Source organism: Onychostruthus taczanowskii, unplaced genomic scaffold, assembly GCF_017590055.1.
Source record: "Onychostruthus taczanowskii isolate IOZ18803 unplaced genomic scaffold, ASM1759005v1 scaffold88, whole genome shotgun sequence".
NCBI lineage: Eukaryota > Metazoa > Chordata > Aves > Passeriformes > Passeridae > Onychostruthus > Onychostruthus taczanowskii.
Genome location: NW_024506773.1, coordinates 1785919 through 1808147, shown reverse-complemented (window position 1 = coordinate 1808147; position 22229 = coordinate 1785919). Strand labels below are relative to the sequence as shown.

Here is a 22229-nt window from a genome sequence, read left to right as displayed (position 1 = left end):
CCAATTTCTTCCCAAAGGCTATCACATGTAGTTTGAATAAGCTTTCCCTGTTGAATAAGACTTGTTAGCATTTCAACAACCTAATCTCAACCAACTTCTTTGTTTCTCTGAGTGGCTGCCTTAGCTAATTTCTTTCAGAACAGATCTTGAATCTTCCATTCTTCTGTAATACTTTCAATTTACGTAGGACAATCGAGACTAAAATTATTACATAAAGGTCACAGTGCTTAGTGAAATAGGACATAAAAGAGAAGATTTCATCTAATGCAACAAACACAAGGCACAGCTAAGAAATGTAACCCAAATTTTGATCCAAATAAATTTATCTTTTCATAAACTTTATGTCTAGTCCAATTACACAGTACAAACTTCTGTAGACTTATAATTCAACAGCAAATATCTTCAAGTAGGAAAGTTAACATAAAAAACATTTCATTACAAAAATAATTTAAAGTTGGAAATTGAGGTTGTTTCAAGTAATATACAATCTGTACACTTTAAAAGACATGCTTTCAAGAATAACATAACCAGTGTTTTACATTTGTTTTCCGGTAAAAGAACAGTGAACTCTAAAACTGGGAGATCCAAACAGAGAATTAATCAGGGCAGCTCAGGACTTCAAATAAATACCTCAAAAATAACTTAGATTTTTATATGTGCGAGCAGATGTATAACCTGTCTTTATTCAAAGTTCTATTTATCTTCTGCGAGGTCCCCTTTAGGTCTACAGGTCTTTTCCTCTTTTTTCTTCTATTTGCTAATATAACACCATAAGAATCCCAAGAGATACTACATTTGAAGTCACAGCAGGTTTATTTTTTTAGCCACAGTCTGATGACAAAATTCAACTTAATACAGATATTGATTTAATACCAGTTATAGCCATATACAGAGCACAGCACATGTAGCAAGCCTCACTGTCCTCCCTGCTCCCTCCCATAGCATCAGTGGAGGCTCATTTTATGAAGATTACAGTGTAAATCTCTGGAAGTAATTTTTCAGCCAATTACTTGGCTGGTAAAATGGGATTTCTGAGTAGGACTGTTTGATGTGTTCTGGCAGTGATGTCTTAGTTCATTTATTGTACAAAGGGTCTATCTAAAGGACATCAAGATAACCCTCCCAAACAACTCCCACACACTACATCTTTCTCCGATTAAGATGAATAAAAGGCAGTATTTCCACAAACTAGTGTCAGAAAACACAGAATGAAAGTGCTTTTATATTAGTAGCACCTAAACGGTTGTTAATGCCTGGACATGAAAGGCTTGCTCTTGGGGTGAGGAGAAGAAACAGGCTACAGGTATTGAAGTATTTTTCCACATATTATTATTTGCTTAGTAGTTGTGCTCCCTCTAATTTGGTTAACAGAAATGGACTTAAATATAGCAGCCTTGTGGAGATGCTTGATAGGGATAATGTCAATAGTGGCACTTAGTGTACAGATTGATTTCCCGCAATGACTCCAGTGATCAGATAACTTCAGAGAGACAAGAGTAAAATGAGAGGCTATGCGACATGCACATTTAATTCTCAGTGATAAAGCATGAACTCTGACTCTTAACATTGTGATTTTGTTATCATTGTACTTCCATCTTTTTTTTTTTTTTTCTCCTAAAGACTTGCATTTCAATATATCAAAAATAATTTCATTTTTAGCTGAGTTGCCTCCAGTCAAATATTGTGAACTGGTCAGCTTTACTCCCATATCACTTCCCTAGAGCTTTAGTTTTTGGTGCTATTTCTGCTGCTAGGGATTTAGTTTGTGGTTTTATAAGTCATCCTACCCTCAGCAAATGAAACAGTCCTAAAGACTATATTTTATTACAATTAAAAAATCGTTAGGTGATAGAGTAGCACAGAGACAACATCCTCTGCAGATTAGACTCCTATGAAATGCACAGCTCAAACTACAGTCCACACTGTTCACTATTCCAAGTGATAAGTGTATGCAGAATATTACTGCATTACAAAAAAAAAAAAACAAAAAAACCAAACAAACCAGTAGTACATAAGCCAAGAATGATGGTTCAGATATATGACAATGACACTAGTTACAATGACTACATGGGAGAAAATCATATCAGGTCTCAGAGTCCTGTCACCTTAAGATGTGGAAGATGGACAAAGGATTTGCCCTTAGAGAAAAGCAAAGTAGTCAGGTTTATATCCTCAGTTAAAAAACCATCCAGTTTGCTTAAGACTTTTTCAAACCTGTAACACACTGAGACTGATCATTGAATTTTCCTTGCCCTTTGAAGTGTGTATGTGAGATGGGAAGCATAGCTACCATTTTGAGCAGATGCACAGGTGCTGCCATGGTTTGATGAGAGGTTGGCTGACAAGGGGATATGATAGGAAAATATCAGACATGTCCTGATAAGTGAAAACAGGCAGCTGTTACTCAAAAGCTCTGTGACTACATTAATGCAGAAGGTGAGCCAACTCTAACACAGCCTGCTCACTGAGGACCAAGGGAAAACTGGCTGTGATTGCTAGATGGAGACAGGAGAAGGCAAAGGTAATAGCGCACAATGAAGAGTGAAAGCAGGAGAGATTGATATGAAGAGCAGAGTGGGAAAAACAAATGACACCTCTTTGTTTCTCTTTCACAATAACTTGTGTTTATAGCTAGGTGAAAAGATGTGAAGGTTGCCAGGTCTTGAACCAAAAACTCCTGAAAGTTGCACTCCCCTTGTAACTTACTTTCTGCACTAGGCATTCCTATATAACCTGTAGTGAGTACCACAATATTATTTTTTCTGCAATACATTCGTTACACACCAGTCACTTAATGGCTTCCTGAGCACTAACTCCCAGACTAATTTCTTGAATCAGCCAAAAGATGCATAGTAAGCAATGCAAAAAAATTGCTGGAAGAATGTAATGTCATGATTACGGAAGGTAAGTGCCACTCTGGAGACTACAGACTGCTTCTACATGTAAAGCTGAAATTCAGTACAAAGGTGAACTTCATACTTGCATTCAAATATTCTTATTTGCATTTATTTCAAACTTCAGATCTCACAACTAAATTCTTACACAACTTACCAAGAAGGCCTAATATGAAAGTGTTTAATTTTCTAAAATGAAAGACAAAAGTAAGCACTATTTCTTACAAAAACTCTTAAAAATATTACCTATTAAATACAGCAAAGCTTTGCAGGATTGGTATAATGAATACTTGGGATATCCATCTTTACAAACACTATATCAGAAAACTGTATCTTCTATAAATGTGTTTCTAAAATCGTCTATAATATTTATAATAGGATTTTGGTTTGCTTTTCATGACAACATGTAGTTGTTTGGGCTCCAGCTTTCAACAATGAGCAAAGAGACAATACTAACTAGCAAAGTAGCACCAAGAAAACCTTTAGTAACAATAACATTACACACTGTCTACTAACATCAAGTATTTTATCATTGTTAGACAACTGAAATCCCTTGACTCTGCCACTAGTCCTACAAGTATTCCTCTTAAGAAGGCTATGGATCTTTACTTTTTCTGTCTGTCTTCAACACACTCGGGTTTTTAAACAGATCAAAATATATTCATGCTGAGCCATGCTCCATAATGCACACTGTTCAGCATAATAATGCCATCATTTGAAAAAAAATTAAAATAAAATTTATAACAAGAAAGAATGACCCTTTGCAGTATCATATTGAACCACTTACATATTACTATTTTCGTGTTTTACCCTTTAATTGCTTCAAAGTGTAAGGCTCATTATTACGATTAGGTACTGCATAATTTAGTCCTTACAACCACATTTTAGAGCAAATAAAGGCCAGTGGGTTTATGAAGTATGAATATTCAGTAAATGTCCCCACAAAACTGAAAATTTCAATTTTCCTATTTGAAAGTGTGTCATTACAATTTAATGCTGGAAGGCAGGAGATAAGGAAAAGAAAAAAAAGGTAGAAATGCTCCCTGGTATTCAGGCCAGGAACACCAAGACACTAGAACAAAATCGCTTACAATCCTTTTCTTGTGTGCTCCTTTCCCTGGGAAAAAAAGGTGTGTTTAAAAACTTCTGAAGAGTCAAAAAACCCACAATGTAACTAAAGCCTCTTCTTATCTTCAGTGTAGAGAGAATATAGAAAAACTGAGAAAAGTCAATGACAATCACCACAAGAAAATGTTGGGAGCAAGCTGAATCCATTACATTTTACTCCGGCATATTACATCTGATATCATTTGTGTCAACAGGAAAGTGAGATCAAACTAGGGGAAAGAGCAAGGGCAGATTTTGTTGATAGAAAACTGTGGCTCTAGTGTGTGTAGGAACAACCCTGAAGAAAAGAAATCAAGACAAAAAGTCATACCAAACATACTAGACGTTAAGTGCAGCCAGATGAAGAAATGGTGTCATGCAGATGCCTTGAGCAGGAAGAAGCAGTGAACACTGTTTAGCTCTGACAGTTTTACCTTCCCTTGCTAAGTCAGGCATAGAGTTGAATGATATTCAAAAGAGGAAGTCATGAACTCCTCTTAAGCATCTCTTCAGAGAGAGCAAACTACCACTTATTTTCTGCTGCTTCCAAGGAGCAGGCCTGTGTTGACATAAATTTCCTACAGTATTGTATTTTAAAACAGAAGTACATCAGGGTGCTTTTTTACCTTTATCAGTAGTCTGATTGGCTTTAACCAGCTGCTTTGTATGACATGACATGTATTCATAAGTTACTAATAGCATAGAAATTTGATGTCCCTTTAGCTAATGTATCCCTTCAGCTTTTTTACATTCATGGTCCTCACATATGCATGTATGATAAGTATGACAAGTCATTGTATAGAAATGGCAGTCTTCAGATAAATAGAATTTGTGTGCTCTAACTGTAGCATTAATGCTTATGTCCCTTATTCAGAAATTATTAAGCCTGATTTCAAAGATTAAGGCATTTTGACCTTCAAAATGTGACAACAGTACTTACTTGAATACTTTTAAATCACAATAATTTTGCATTTTACCACTTTTACAGCTGTAGTTCTAGTGGGGAGAAGGGAATCTGCACCATTATATAAAAAAAAATTTGTCCAATGCATAGTAGGTCAAAGGACTTACACCACATGTATTAATTCACCAGTTCTAATTAAAGAGCCAGAGATGCTAAGAATAAGCAAGTTATTATTCATCTCTCAGTCCCAAGATATTCCTTACACATATCAGGAGTCTAAAGATGGGAAAAATGTTGCATATATGAGAGCTAAGAAGCCATGAATCAGTTTATGCCTTGAAACAAAAAAAATAAGTCACCTTTATAATGAAAGCCTAGCTATAATATGAGCAGGACTAGCACCTTAGAAGCAACCTATATCAGGGTATATCATGATAGAGAAGTCCCAAAAAGGATAGAGGCTTTGTATCATGAGTATGTCATTTCTGGGCAGAAACTGTATTGTAGAGCTCTTGTGTGCTTGGTGCTCAAAAGAATTCTATTCTGAAATGACACAGTATCTCTAGTCTGGACTACCTCCTTTGGGTCTTCATAAGGGAAGAGAGCAGTATTTAATAGATTTCTATCAACATAACCTTGAAATTAATTATAGAATAATAAATCTGAAAGCCCTTCAAACTAATGTACCTGCCAGTAACTTCATGCTAAACAACAAAAGCAATAATAAAAGCATTCCACTAGGCACACATTTGAATGAAATATGGGGAAAAGATCTAATCAATAGATTGTCTAGTAAGATTGTCGAAAATAAACTCTTGTTATTGATCTAGTTTACTCTCAGTTTTTTGGGAGGGTTTGGGTTTTTTTTTTTTAACCTCACATAGACAGCATGAACATGCCAGAAAGATCTCAGAGAGTTTAGCTTGAGACCTGTCATTAACATCTGCTTTCATGCACAAGGAATTCATTTTTTCCTGGCTTGTTTCTACTGCTGAAACACTCAAGGCTGACAGGGTTACCTATACCTTCTTTCTCCTTAAGCTAACAAACATATTTCATTTTTTATTTAAAACTGCACATAATAAAGTTCTAACTGTGCAGTACCTGCAGAATTTTCACAGTCTTATTTTCTAACATGGTTCAATGTTGATATATTTTTGTTTTTCCCCAATATACTGAGAGAATTTCATCTCTGCCTTTACTATTCCAGTCTTAACTAAATATTAACCCAGTCCCTTACCTCTGCTGAAAAACCTGTGACCCATCTTTTCTATATCTAAACAACAACAACAAACAAAAAAACCAAAAACAAACAACAAAAAAAAAAGGTGTGAGTGTAGTTATAATCTCTAAGTATCAAAAGCCTTAAGTATGCATTACAGTTATGCCCAACCAGAACTCACTTTCTCTAAGGAAGTTTACCAACAGCACCAGTCAGCAGCTTTGCCTTCTATCTTTAGCACTTAAAGACTTACTCAATTTATGGATAGGAACACTTTATTGCTTTGAAAACACTGCTTTAGAGAGGCACATCTTGAGTATATTTGTCCAACAGTGCTCTTCCTCTCCACTTTTTTTTTCTCTCTCTGGCATTTTGGTAAGATTTGTCATGAATTAAAGAGGCTGCCCTGATGGGAATAGGAAAAGTGTATGTACAAAACTGTGCTTGGTTTCCAGTAAATCTATTATATGGATAATAAAGCTGAAAAATTTTTTTTATTAAAAAAGACTGAATCCATCCTCGACTGGCACCAACTTTTTCCTACCTTAGCACTGAAATACTGTAACAAAGTATAGGGAAAAAAGTCACACATCAGAGTCTGATCGCATTTTTCTAAATATTTCAAAAGAAATAAACAACAGAGGTCAAGTAAGTGATGAGTTGTACAGAATATCTTTCCTCTTCATCCAATCAACGTCAATGTTTTGAAGTTTAAAAGGGTTTTGCTTTGAAAATCATTCTGTACAAGCAATTAGCTGGATTTGGAAAAGAGTCTGTGTGTTATTCTTTCTAGAACTATACATTTTCCTTTTTTTTTTTTTTTTTTTTTGTAAAGTAACTTCCTCCTAGAATCTGCTTAGTTTATAATCTAAGCAAGAAAATAAACTTCAGGATAATGGTGACTCATTGTATAACCTTTCTTCTAGTATTTTCAGTAGCTGGACCTGAGAGTAAGAAACCTATTATACTTTACAGTTTTCTGAATTTGCAAAACAAAGTCAGAACAATACTCTGGAAAAAAACAGTTTGCAAAACAATTATTTTGACATTTCCTAAGATTTTGACCATGTATGTAATCCTCCAAACAGGAAGAAGTTCTTCCTGTGGGTGGTCTCATTAGGAAGAATCCACAGACAAGTGCTCACCAAGCATTTCTTTAACTTTAACTAAACACACTAGAAAATATGCTAATTAAAACAAGCATCTAACACAACCCAGCATCCAGTATACCCAGTGACTTTTGTGCCAGTATTAAAAACCAAAAAATTATAATTTTCAGCTGATCATGATGGCTGGGGATATCACCAAGCACATTCAAACTGGCTTAAACTTTAGGTAAGACAAGACTTTATAGCCAGGGCAGTCAAGACTTATTCTCTTGTTGTGGTATTTTGCGCTGAAGTCAAGAAGAGTTGGGAGGAATGGTTCCACATTAGGTTTTAAAGATCAGTATGAACCAGTTTTGTCTGTAATTGCACAAATAAAAATAGTATTATAAATTTGTTTGTTCCTATGATGTCAATTTAGTTAAATTTATGTATGTAAAAGCAACATGATAGATACATTTGAGAGACTGGAAATAAATTAAAACAAGTTTTCCTCTATTTGTCCACAAGAAATTAGAGTTACAGCACTATTAATCCACATCAATGCTTCACTTGAACACATTCGTTATATCTAACACTGCTGTATTGCAATTCAGAAAACTCATGCAGTTTACTTTTTATTTTCATTCACATTACTGAAAAAAATTTCAGTAAATATTAACTCAATCTGTGTACATAAGAACATTATAAAAGGGAGTGAGAGACAATATCACAACTAAAATAGAAACTATTTTTTAACAAATTGTTGTATAAAAACAATTTTTACAAATTCTGCCAAGAGTGCAGTCTGCATGATGATACAAAAGCAGCACTGTTCAGGAAAATGTTAAGCACATTTTACTTCATGCTTTCTATTGAACCCAACAGGAATTAAGTTCCACCTAAAAGGCAAGGGCTTCTTTGTGTGCCCTTCTGAACAATAAACATTGTGCTATTCTCTATCTTAAGAAGTTTGAGAATATTTTTAAAAAGTAAAACATACACAAAAAGAAGAAAATTTAATAGCACAATGGAATGTTCTTACATCAAGTCTAACTTTTTCATATTTTTTATGTCAATTTACCACTCCTGAAAGATGTCAGATTAGGAACCCTCAGGCTGAAGTTATCTATACAGTCACAGACACACAGCGTATCAGCAGCAGCATTGTCAAATTTCCCTGTAAAATTAATTTCTCCTCTCAAACTCATCAGTTTAAACACTGCCAAAGAAATTAAGGTATTTCCTTCTTTTTACACTGATTTTCATAAAGGAAGGAGTGAACTTCTTAGCATTAAGGGGGCTTCAAATCACATATATTTGTGAAGTTTTGTTTTTTGTTTTTTTTGTTTTTTTTTTTTTTGTGATCTTATTTGAGCAACTGTGTGATTTTAAAGTCAGGCACTTGGCCTTAAATTGTCAGGCCCTCCACTATGCATTATCTCACCTTTTCTTATGCAAATCTCAGTCTCCCCACTTAGCAAGTACCAGTTCTGTAGGGAGAACCAGACACTAAAAGTACAATTCCACATATGGACAAGTCCAAAAATATACATTGAAGTGAATGCTCATTGATTCAGCCATCACTCCCAGGTAATTAACTTCATCTTCAGCAGAGAGATAACACCTAATCAGCCAAGGGGCAAATGGGAGACAACTTTTACAAGCTATGCTCTGTTCATAGCACACCTCCCAGGCAACAGAAGCAGTACAGCAAAAGGCCTTTGTTCCACCTGAATTGCCACAACCACATCTTTCATGTGCCAGCACAATCCCATCTATTCCACCAAGCACAAATATTCACAGGGCACATTATAGAGAAAAGTATAGTGCTGTCTATGACCATCTCCCAGTATAAGGATTGTAGTATTTGCAGTGCGTAACAGTGTCAAGCTAAGAGTTCTCCTAATAGGAGTACCTTACTGTTTAATTAATTAATAACTAATCTAAAAGGAAATTAATTAATTAAGGAAGAACCAAAAACCTTTTTAAAAATCCATCAAATAAGCACCAGACTGAAGCACCACAGCTTTGTGCACAGTTTCATTTTTGCCAGGGCTGAGCAAAGAAAAGTTGAGAACATTTTCTGAGGTAAAAACTAAGGTTTTTATTATGTCATATGGTACTGCACAAAGAATTTCAGTCAGACCATTGCTGCTTTTTTTTGTAAATATTTTACCAACACACTTGGAAATGCTCTATGATCATGTAAACTTAATTTTAAACATTTAGTTTCATTACTTTAATTTCAACATTTGAAGGTGGGCACAGGAGTGTTTCATGGGTCAGAACTTAAATCACTTTTCATATGCACTATTAAAAAGAAAATGAAAACTATTGGTGCTACCAATGGGGTTTGCCTTGAATTTAGAACTAATATCTGAAGTTTCCTACCATTTAGGGATATTCTATGATGCATCTCACCACAGAAACTGAAGCCAGCTGTAAATTAAAAAGATAAATAAAGGCCATATGCATCAAACACAATATATTAGAGTTGATTGCCTCTTCATTTCAACAGTTATCTGTTTGGACAAATCTCAGACATCATCTAGAATCAACAGCCTGTAAGGAACTTAAGCATGTTTCTTGGTTCAGCTCCCTCAAAACCTCTTTGGGCAACTTCTTCTTGAGCTTCATGATGGAAAAACTAGGAAGAAACTAAGGAAGTTCTTGACAGATTAGATTTTTTACAGCTATGTATAGAAGTGTATTCAAAGTATCATAGAATGGTTTGGGTTAAAAGGGACCTTAAATGTCATCTAGTTCCAACTTCCCTGCTGTCAACCTTCCACCAGACCAGGTTGCTCAGAGCTCCATCCAACCTGGCCTTAAACAGGTCCAAGGATAGGGCATGTCTTCTCTGGGCAACTTGCTCAAGTCCCTCAACACCCTCACAGTAAAGAATTTTTTTCCTAATGTCCAATCTAAACCTACTCTTCTTCCATTTAAGGGCATTCTCCCTTGTTCTGTCACTACATGCTCCGGTAAAAGGTCCCTCTCCCTCTTTCTTGTAGGCTCCTTTTGGGTATTGAAAGATTGCAATTAGGCCACTCTGAAGCTTTTTCTTTTCCAGACTGTACAAACCCAAATATTTTAGCCTTTCCTCAAAAAACATGTGTTCCATCCTCTTAACCACCTCAGTGTCCTCTGGACTCACTCCAACACTTCCATGTCCTTCCTCTGCTGCAAGCCCCAGCTCTGGATGCAGCACTGCAGGTGGGGTCTCACCAGAGAGGAGTAGAGGACAGAACCCCTCCCTTGCCCTACCGGCCACACTGCTTTGGATGCAGCCCAGGATGCGTTTGGCTTTCTGGGCTGCAGATGCACATAGCTGGGTCATGTCCAATCTCTGATCTGCCAGCATCCCCCAGGTCCTTCCCCCCAGGGCAGCTCTCCATCTGTTCGTCCCCCAGCCTGTGTTAATAGCAGGGATTGCTCTGACCCAGGTGCAGCACCCTGAACTTGTTATTCTATTATGTAAGGCAAGTACACTGCAGAAGTCTTTTAACATAACAAAATATAATGACTACATAAAAAGCAAGACTCATGCTTTGTAATTCTACATTTTCTAATTGAACTTAAAGCAAATCAAATATCAAAAAAAAACTTTTTTTTTTTTTTTTTACATCTGTGGAGATTACTGGAATTTCTATTTCTAGCCATGCTTTTATCAAATGAGACATTAGCTATCCTACCCTACTGTGACCATTTTATCCAATACATGATATTAAAATTAAAAATCAGTATCAATCAACAATAAAAGTGCCCTAATGCAAACTTTTGGTCATATGCTGTCCTTCTAAGAGTCTCATAGATTATTAGATATATTTATACACTGTAGCCAAACAAAAGAGGGCTGACAAGCCACAAGGAAATCACTACAGTCCATTTTCTTTGGTCATATTCAGTAGACTTAATCTAGACATTCAAAAGTGTTTCTAGAGAGAACCATAAAAATGTATAATCTTTGAAAATTCACCTCTGGTTCTGTCATCTAAGCATGTGTTAAGGCTTCCTGGAGGATATTAAGGTGACCTAGATAACTATGCTAGGATTTTTAAGAGACTATTGATGCACTCAACAAAGATATGTTAGCCTAGATGTGATGCCATGGAGCCATGACTATGACTGTTGTCACAGCTGAGCTGATTAGGTACACCATGTAGTCTTTTGGGCTGGCTTAGGGATCTGTGCATTGTATTCATTGTGAGATGATGACACTCTCAAGCACTTGAAAACCAAATCATTTGAGAGCTAAAAACTGGATTTAGGTGCTGCCTTTAGATGTCTGTTTTTAAAATGGGATGGTTTAACATAAACAGACAAGTAGTCCTCACGCTAAAAACAACAGATTAAAAAATAATCCTTTAGAAAGGACATGTTCTATCAGAGTACTCTGCATACCTCTCATATGTTATCCTAATATTTTTAATGGCTTGTACAGAAAGAGGGGAGGGATGGGATGCTGTCTGCCACCACACCAGAAGGAATTTTGTCTTCTCTCTGGCATATTCTTTGATAGATTAAAAATTTTTCACCGTGTGCTTCTGGAGAAAGCCTAACACAGCTATAGAATCTTTCTTTCAGTAACAGAAATAGCACCTTAGATTGAAAATAATAACTTGCCATCTGATCAATCAATTTCCAAATGCCAGCTTATTTTCCATTTAACTATGTTATTTAAAGTCATAAGCAAACTCACAACCCCATGTCTCTGTTAAAAATAATACTAAAGGTCTTTCTTCCTGCAAAAAAATATGATTTCAAAGATTCTAAGCAAAAATATGCTTAGAAGGTCTTATAGGCAGGATATAGTTTCATACATAAAATACATTATTAGTTAGAGACACATAAGTAACTATTTTTTTTTTAAAGTCAGTAGTTTAAACTAGCATTACTGTTTATCCCAGTTTGGTGTTAATCTTAGGATTCCAACATTTAAAAGGCTATCAGATCTTCTGACATTTTAATACAAATACAGTCTGTGGTTGTGACAGCATTTGGCATAGATATATTTCACCGTGATATTTCAGATAACCCCAAGTATGTTTCTCTAAATGCATTTAAAAATCTTCACAGTTTCTCTTAACAGATTTCACATGGAAAAGAGTAGATTAGGAAACAGGCTTCATCCGGATAGCATTGATGCTTATCTATAACTTTCTTTTCTTCGGGGCTTCTAAAAATTCCATTTCAGCAACTGCCTGAATTTCTAAAGGTGTCCTACCAAAACTTTATAATATTTATTTGAGATAATAGTAGAGACTATTACATTAGATCTATAAGAGAATTTAGGTTCACTACAGGAAAAGAAATATTTTTCTGTGCCCATACCCTTTCAGTCAGAGGCCCTCAATGTATAGGTCAGCAATGTCCACTAAGTGGTGAGACAAAGTGTCTTGGGGGGAGTTACGACTCCTCATTCTCTCAATACACCCATAAGACAGGTCCTCAGAGGCATAGCATCCAGGCAGGATAAGGCACAATGAAATTAACAAGAGTCACACAGGAAATTCCAGGAGAAAAAAGAAAATTATCCCCCTTGTTACTCCCACCATCAAAGTTTAAAAAAAAAAAAAAAAAAAAAAAAGAGGAAAAAGGCATTTCTAGTAATAAATTATGCAGAGGATTAAAATCCATTGATTATGACACTGGTAACCTTGAGACATTGCTAAGGAAACAGCAAGATACCAGACAAAATCCTTCCAGAGAGGATAAGTCAGGGAATCATTACACAGAAAACAACATTTCTAAAAGACTTGTAAACACAAGCCAAAACTTTTGCACTGATTAATATATCAAACCACTTTGTCATGATTAAATAGGTCTGCACAGTATCTGATATTCTAGTAGCAGCCCAGAAACAGCAAATGGCAGGTCACAGACCATTCTAATCACATTTCATATTTTCTAAGTGTTCCCATAACTACAAAAAAGTATAATGTCATGTAAACTAAATTGGTTTAATAAAATAATGTAATTCAATAGAAGTACTTAAAAAAAGGACAAAATTTCCAGGCCTATAAGCCCAAAACCAGTAAATCCTTCTATGATGTAAGTTGCCAGTTAAGACCTTGTGAAATAAACACAAAAAAACCCCCAGCATTAAATATCAAACTCAAGAAATGTTTCATATCATACTTCATTAATATTCACTTGGGGGGTCATAGACATAAGTTGCCTCCCAGGGGAAAAAGCAGTGACAGATTTCACAAAGCAAATAATTCTTGCATGTCCTAACATAGTGGGTGGATGCCAGAATTTATTCCTCTTCAATTGTAATGGCTATACACAAATTATTGTACTCCAAGATGTATGCACTAAGTCCTTTGTTAGCTGAAAATGTTGCAGGTGGAAGGGACTTGGGAATGTAATAAGCCTTGCAACTTTTTCTCGGAAAAATCTCACCAGAAAATGCATGTCAGTATGAACAGAAACTGAGCAGATGGCTCCCACATAATTTCAGCTAGGTAGAGCTGCATATGATTTCCTTATATCTAGTCATTAAATGTTACTTTAGGCCTGTCTGATGGTTGGTATTTCCAAAGGCACCCAAGAGTATCAAACATCTGAAGTCTCGCATAGCTTGAAAAACTTAATTATCTAACTCACTTGAGCTTCTTTCACAATGACTTTTGGCTCAATCCTGTAGCAAAATATTCTGAAATGCTAAGAGCTTGTTTTCCTGTAAAAACTAACTCCACTGTGCGGTAGCAGCTTCCTTCAATACCAAGGGGAACCATGTAAATTCTTTTCACGTAAATGAAGAGAATATATTGCTCAACAGTAGTTTATTCCTCATGTCCCAGAGAAATGCAAAGTTCATTTTACAGTTAACTCAGTGAATTCCTGCCTATTTCACCTAAAACAGAGAAGAGACTCAGAAGTATTAAAATAAAAATAAAGGTTTAAAGACAGTAGGTAAGTACATAAATTAAATTCCTTTTCAAAAATCATTACTCATGGTGAAAACTGGACTCGCTCAATATCTTTTCAACAATAAAAATAATACCAAAGCAGATGTTATCCATAATACACTCTAAGTTTAATTAAACTGAAAGAAAAACAACAATATCAGAAATACATAACTGCTTTCAATTGTAACAGCAGCCATTTTACATCTAAATTGTCTGTAATAAGGTAAAATCTGCTTTCATCTATATCTTTGCAGCTCCACGGATGTCCACTGAGGCTGAAGATAAGAATCAGGTACAGAATATATTTTGGAGGTCATGTGCAGAGAGTCTACACTCTACCTTTCCCTTTTTTTTCCCCCTCATAATTACCATAATATTTTTTGATTTTTGTAAAACTTTTGATATTTTCTGGTATCCCTCTGGACAAAATGTGCAGTCCACAGCTGGACAAACACATGATGTGACAGGTGAGCAACTGGCTTAGGGGTTGGCCATAAAGGGTTTCAGTGAATGGAGTGACATCAGACTGGTGACCTGTCACTAGTGGAGTTTTGCAGGACTCCATCCTTGGCCCTGTGTTCTTCAACATCTTCATAAATGACTTGGACACAGGACTAGAAAGGACACTAAGAAAGTTCACAGATGATACAAAATTGAGAGGAGCCGTTGACTCCAGTGAAGGGCAGAGAGGCCCTGCTGAAAGACTTGGACAAATTGGAGGGCTGGGTAATTACCAACAATGTGAAGTTTATCAGAGGAAAGTGCTAGATTTTGTACCTGGGGTGGAACAACCTGGGATGTGTGGGCAGACAGGGCAATGAAATACTGGAAATCAGCACTGCAGAAGGGGACCCGAGGGTCCTGGTCGATGGCAAGCTGAATGTGAGTCAGCAGTGCCCTGGCAGCCAGGAGGACCAAGTGTGTCCTGGGTGTATCAGGCACAGCATCACCAGCTGGGCAAAGGAGAGGATTGTCCCTCTCTTCTCTGCTCTGGGGAGGCCTCACCTCCAGTGCTGGGGGCAGTTTTGGGTGCCACAATATAAGAACGATATGAAGGTGTTAGACAGTGTCCAAAGGAGAGCAATTAAGATGGTGATGAGCCTTGAGGGGAAGTGTTATGAGGAGCAGCTGAAGTCACTTGGTCTGTTTTGCACAGAAAAGACTGAGGGGTGACCTCACTGCAGTCTACAACTTTCTTGTGAGGGGAAGAGGCGGGCAGACGCCTCTGCTCTGTGGTGACCAGTGACAGGACCCCAGGTAATAGACTGAAGTTGTGTCAGGGTAGATTTAGGCTGGGTATTAGACAAAGGTGGTCAGGCACTGGAACTGTCTGCCCAGAGAAGGGGTCACAGCACCAGCCCTCACAGAGTTCAAGAAGCACTTGGACAATACTCACACCAATATGGTGTGGCTCTTGGGGATGGGTGCTGTTCAGGGCCAGGAGATGGACTCTATGACCCTTGTGGGTCCCTACCAACTCAGCTTATTCTCTGATTGTGTGTCTTTGATATCACCAAGAATAAAATTATGAGATGGCTGAGAGCTGATATCAAGTTCTACTAGAGTAATCAAATTTTAGAAGACAATACTTCCTAAGATCTCTTCAATTCTAACAAGTATCTTCCAATTTCCTTTAGGAAAAATTTTAATGTTAGACATGCTGAGCCTCTGTGACTGATGCATAAAATTTGTGTCTCAATGTTTCAAAAAATGTCTCATAGCCGTAGAACATATTTGCATTATGCTTAACGTGAGATATTTATATAATCTATAGCTGAGTTAGCAAATAGAAACAGTATTATATGTAGAATCATGTCTGGTATGTGTTCATTAGGCAAATAGCATTGATGCAGAAACTAAAATTAGCATGTATACCAAAACAAAGTGCGTTTTTTTTTGTGTACATGAACACCCCAGTGGATTGACATATAAAGGGAAACCTCATGACCTATCAAAATTAGAATCTCAGACTACAAGAGTAAAGGTAGGAGAGGTGATCAAAATTCTCTAGTTGCTAGGCATTTTATGGAAAGAGGCCACATTCACTCATCTTATTAAAATTCATGAAAATTGAAAATATCCAAAAGCCCAGGAGGGGTGGGGTCACAAAATCTATTTCACAGAACTGGGAAGCTTACTCTAAATTCACCTTGAAAGCACTTTCCCCATCACAGACTTCCTGAGAGCCTTTTGATTTCTCTCCTACTTAGGAGGTAATTATAGAACTCCTTTTCCTCCCTGACTAACGCATACAGAAGAGTTCACTTCAGCCTTTTATGCAGATTACAATGGTTTGTTCCTGACCAGATCTCTATTGCAAATTATTTCTCCTTTTCTCTCTCTCCAATTCATCTATTTTGCTTTATTTCCCTTTGTTTCTCACACCTCATCCTCTATGTCAATTGATATCAGAACTACTTTAGTCTTAAATATTGTTGAACTTTGCACTTCTCTTTTTCTCTTTTAATTTGCTTTTGCATTTAATTTTAAATTTACTGTTGTCAGAAAACAATGACATTCAGGCATAGGGATGATGGAAGAGGGTTTTTAAACAAAGGCTGCAGAGTGTATTTCTCCTATTGATAAATCTCTTAAAAGATACAAATCTAAAGAATAAATTATTCCTAAAAATATTTTTAAGGGCACCAGAATCATGAGATTTTTAAGGTATCCACAGTCATTTCAGTCAGGAAGAATCTGATTTTATGAGTTTAAGATGCCTATGATAGATACTTGGCTTATGTTGTCTACTCTGGTCCTAACAGCTACCACTGCTTTTATTTTTTGTGCAAATTGACACTAGATGGAATATTTGATGGAAAATCGACACCATTCTGTTTTCTCATAAGGGAAGTCTCTCTCCTTGTGACACTGCCACTACAACAGAACCACAGAATTTCTCCATGCTCAGGCACTTCCCCTGTTTTAGGAACATGTTAAGATGAATATTTATGAATAACTAATAAACAGTGTTTCCAAGATAAAACCAAAGCTGAGACATCACTTAACCACCAAAGCAATACTATTTTATGCAAACTAGAATTAGAGTCAAGAACAGTGGCCTTTTTATTTTTTTGGAAACAGGCCACTTTTTTCTCTTCAAAGAAAGCAGGCATAAGGTAGCATTTATTTTTTACTCCGCTTTTCTAATATTGGATAAAAATTTTAGGACATGAACCATAGCAGTATTGCAGCAACCAGCTTGCTAACATACATCCAAAGACAGCATTCCAAATAAAAGCAGCAGACCTGCATGGCTCATCATACTATTTTGCAAGTGATGTCAATGGTCAATAGCAGACCAGTAGTATTCCCCTGAATCCACCAAGCATACATAAGTGCTAATAAAGAGAAAAAGGAAATGCTTTTGGCATGAAGAAGCTATCAATATTTTTGCTTTAAGTGACAGTATAAGAATAAAGACTTGCTACAAAGCCCTCGCTTGGAAAGCTGGTCTGCTTTGAAATCAAGAAATCACAGCTGTGACTAAATCAACTAAACTAGGCATCACCAAAAGTTATTAAGAACATGTTTTTCCTCAGTCTAACTATTCTGCTTTATATATTATTCACTCAGCCAGCTGCAAAGCTCTCTACCATTCTTGATGACTTCAACAGTAGTTGTTGGAGAAGCTTTTATACATTTAGAGTAAGTATATAAAAATATTTATAGCATTAGTGTTTACAGTAAGTGGCCTTAAAAGAGAAATTTTTATATTCATCAAGCTTAAGTATTGTCATTCATCAAGCTTAAGCATTGTCATTCATCAAGCTTAAGTTGTCCTCTACCCTGATGAATCATATTCACATCCAAGTTCTAAAGAATCTAAACAAAATCCAGTATTTTTTCTCTTCAAGGTTGTCTACCTCCTCAGCTTTAAGTTCTCCCTCTTTCAGAATCCTATCTGGCACATGGGAGAGATTTTTTCAATAAATCAATACTGTAATAAAAAAATGACTGTTTTTACACTCTCCACATATTAACGGAATTTCTCTTATACAGAAAAAAAACATTCACCTTAGCTCTATAATTGACATTCATTTTTAAAAGCAGACCTCAATAAAAGAAGCACCTGGCAAAAACGTGAATCTAAAATATCACTGTGTTAAATCTTGTCTGCTTTGACATAATAGCTAATCACTTAATTTGGTTTCAGAAAGAATAATAACATTTTTCTGCTTTCAAAGTATACTTTTGAGAAAAAATGCCATCTGAAAGAAATGCTGAGTATAGTCATGTAAAGTAATAGCTATCATTTTTTTGTCAGCAAAATGGAAGGCTAGTGTTTTCAGCAAGAATGAAATTAGCAGTTTGTCCATAAAAAATGTAAGAAACAAAGCCAAATTATATGCTTTTTCCTAAAATGCTTATAGCATAAATACCCATTGTCAGGGTTTAACCCCAGCCAGCAGCTAAGCACCACACAGCTGTTCACTCACTCCCCCACAGTGGCATGAGGGAGAGAATGGGAAAAGTGAGAAAACTCATGGGTTGGGATACAGCCAGTTTCATAGGTAAAGCAAAAGCCACACCGAAGCAAAGTCATAAAGGAACTCATCCACCACTTCCCATGGGCAGGCAGCTGTCTGGCCATCCCACAGCCTACTTTCTGGAGAAGGGTAAGAAGTAGAAAAGGCCTTCAGGCTATACAAGCACTGCTCAGCAGTAAGGAGAGCATCCCTGAATTAGCAACGCTCGTCCCAGAAAAATCCAAAACACAACCCCATATTAGCTACTATGAAGAAAATTCTGTCCATCCCAGCTGAAACAAACACATCCCTACAGCACCTGTATGGAAAATGTTATATACATGATAAAATTGCTCTCCAGCACATGTACACACAAGGAGAAATTACCTTCCAAAATTTTAACAGAAGAATTTTTAAAACCACTATTTAACTCACTCCACAAAATTAGTTAAAAGGAAAGAGAAGGTAAAGCATAACAGACCCCTTGAGTCATACCAGCAACCAAAAAAAATTTTAATGTTCTGCTAAATACTGTCATCCCAAAATGGGTTTGCTAATCTCGGGATAGCTCTCCTGACGGCAGCTGCATTCCAAATAACTGTGTTATTAGCAAAGCTCTGTTCTGTTCTGATAAAACACTGAAGGGCTGTACAAGTAATAGAAGTCAAAAAAAACCCCCACTGACAATAAACATCACTACAGCACACACCTCCATTCCATAGCAATTACTTACCCAAATGTTTCCATCCTGGTGGTATGGTTTCCAGTTTCTCCCTGTATCGCTGTAGAGCATCCGATATTGAGTGACCCAGTCAGAGCTGCTGTACCTGCCTTGAGTTGCAACAGCACTAATCTGCTTCCTGTTCCCAAAATCCACCTGCAGCCATTGGTAATGATCACTGTCTGATGGAGACCAACCTCCTGCACCTGTTGTGAAGAAGCAGAAGGGAGATTTAGATCTCAGGCAGTTGCTTTGATGTGAATTCATTGTGAAGATGCTGATTGCTGGAAGTCAGCCCAGCTGTGAGGAATAGAATATCAAAAAAAAAAAAAAAAATTTTAACACCTACAAAAGAAATATGAGTTCCCATTGGAAAAAAAAAAAAAGGCAGAACAAACTTTAGTACAAGCTTTAAGTACATTAAATGTATTGCCCTAATAATATTTTTTATATCATTACAATGTTTTAATGTGATGCCTGCTAACCAGTCAATGCCTTCATAATGTTTTAATTACAGTTTATTACTTTTTGCCAAGTTATAATTTTTCAAGAGTTGACCAATTTTACATCAATTCCTTTGTAAAAGTAAGGCACAAATCAATAAAAATTTTTGGATTTTCTATGCCTTTTTATTACCATTTCAAGTTGAAAAGATAATACAGCTAAAAGGTGAGGTAATAAGAGCAAGTTCTCTGCTTTTTTATGTTTCAGTATAGACCACAAACTGAAAGATCTCTCAGAAGAATTGAAGGAGCAGGTAATGCAGGGATAGATTCAGTTTTGATCTGCTGGTTGCACAAGCTGTCACAGATTACATTGGCAGATGCCTTACACAAGTATTATTGCTCTTTATGGGTCTATGAATTAACTTGACAGTAATACTATTAATATTCTTATCAGCCACCAGACTACTTTAAACTGCTCTAAATAAAGAAGGCCAGTGATGCATAGATCAATGTAGTATTGAGACATTAATGCAATTTCCTATTCTGAAATAAAAACATTTAGGGGGAAACTGTATTAGGATTCTTCAGAGAACAATAAAATTTCTCAGATATATATTATAATGATATAGCTATAATTAGGAAATACATGAAATAAAAAAGCTCATGTATCAAAATAGGGAAAAAGTGGAGTATCATTCTTTTTATAATCATAAAACACATTAATACACAGAAAACAAAATATTTACAGACTTGATGCGATTTACAGGCGTTTTATTTTGCTTTTAGTTTTGAACAAAATAAATGTCTTGGCACACCATCAAATCATGTAGTCTAGTCCATGGACCAATTTTTATTGCTTTTAATTTCACTTATAGTCTTCAATTGATGTCACAAGCCTTGCCTGCCTGCCAAACAAGCAACATTGCTATAATGCATCTTATATACTCCCATCATTAGGCGGCAGCATTGCCTCAGTCTTCGATAACCCTAAAACTCATTCAGCTGCTACAGGTGTTAATGTTTGCAGGCCATTGGACATTTTAATGTCATCATATCAACATGATCTAATGCCTCATGTGCTTGCCTTCCTTTGTAATTAAAAGTGCAGCACTACACCAGTGCAACTAATTTGTTAAAATTCTCAAGATTTACAATGGATGCTTTCTCCCTGCTCTACCCAGGAAAATAAACAGGATACTTTAGCTGTAGGGAATAGTTAAATTATATTTAAAACAGATAAACCCAAAATAATGCACTTTCTGGAAAGCACTTGCAGGAAGAATATTCCCACACATTCCCAAATTCAAACTAGATCTAGTCTTGCAGAGACTGATCATTCAAAACAGAATGCAGCTTCTTCATAACTACTATGCATGGAGATTGGAAGACTTAGCTCTACATACTTGTAATAGCAGAGATGATGTCTTCTCTCCCTGTCCTAATATCCTCATTAAACTGTGATTATGATTATTATAGCTGTGATTGATGACATACAAAAGATAAAAAGTTGGCACTGTATAAAAGCCATCTTTACAAAAAACTCTTTTGTGGCTACTGAACAAAAATAAAGTTCAAATGTGAGCACTTAAAAAATGTTTATGAAAGACAAGTTAAACAGGCAATCAATAAAATTTCCTTCATCAATGCAATTGTTGAAAAAGTGTGACAACTACAATGCTATGAATGTTAAAATAGATATTATGGTTTTTACCATAATGCAGGAGGCTTACATTGAACCAGGAGATTTTGTTAAGCACATTTAAAAGAAAAGACTTCGAAGCATAAGAAGAAATATTTTCTTTATTTAGTACATTCATATTACTTAGACAAGACTTTGGCCTTCTGTAATTGATAAACAGTCATTGTAAATTTCATCTAGGTTTCAAAGAGTATTCACCTACAAATCCTTTGAAAAGCTTGTAAAAATTAAGTGCTAGCATTCCTTTCCTCAATTTTTTTTTTTATGTAAGAAGAGCTAGAAAACATTTTTACATCATGCTCAAGAAAAGTTAAAGAGATGTGACACAATAGTCACATCTAGGCCATGAGATAGAAACACTAGTTTTGCAAGACAGACTGCCCTATAACCATTTCTAACAAGAAAGAGACAAGAGTTTTAGTCAATGTTGCGAAGAGCAGCAAACAATATTATCCTACATCTCAGTTCCAGATTCGCCTTCTGGCTTTTCCAAGCAAGCAAAGAAACAAATAGTCAAAAGGATGAAGGAGAAACACGATGTGTTACAGCTGAATGTGCTGCTGAGCAGATCAGCATGGCAAAGGAATGGTGGAAACTGAGCAGGCAGGGCAGCCATCAGCCAGTCATCAGAAGAAGTCTGTGAGCATCAATTAAATGTGTCTTCTTCCACTTTGAGTCCCCAAGCTGTGTAATTTGGGGGAGATGACTACTTCGTTCATTTTGTTGCTGATACATGTGACCTTTAGTGGTTCAAGGATCCTT

General features: G+C 36.2%; 1 protein-coding gene across 1 annotated transcript in view; it reads right to left on the bottom strand.

Moving 5' to 3' along the window:
• The window catches only part of CNTNAP2 (contactin associated protein 2), a 1013892-nt gene that overhangs the window by 651236 nt on the left and 340427 nt on the right, over window positions 1-22229 (bottom strand). Inside the window, exon 3 of the mRNA XM_041425209.1 lies at window positions 19335-19528. Coding sequence (XP_041281143.1) covers window positions 19335-19528 — 194 coding nt within the window. The remainder of the gene's footprint in view (window positions 1-19334; window positions 19529-22229) is intronic.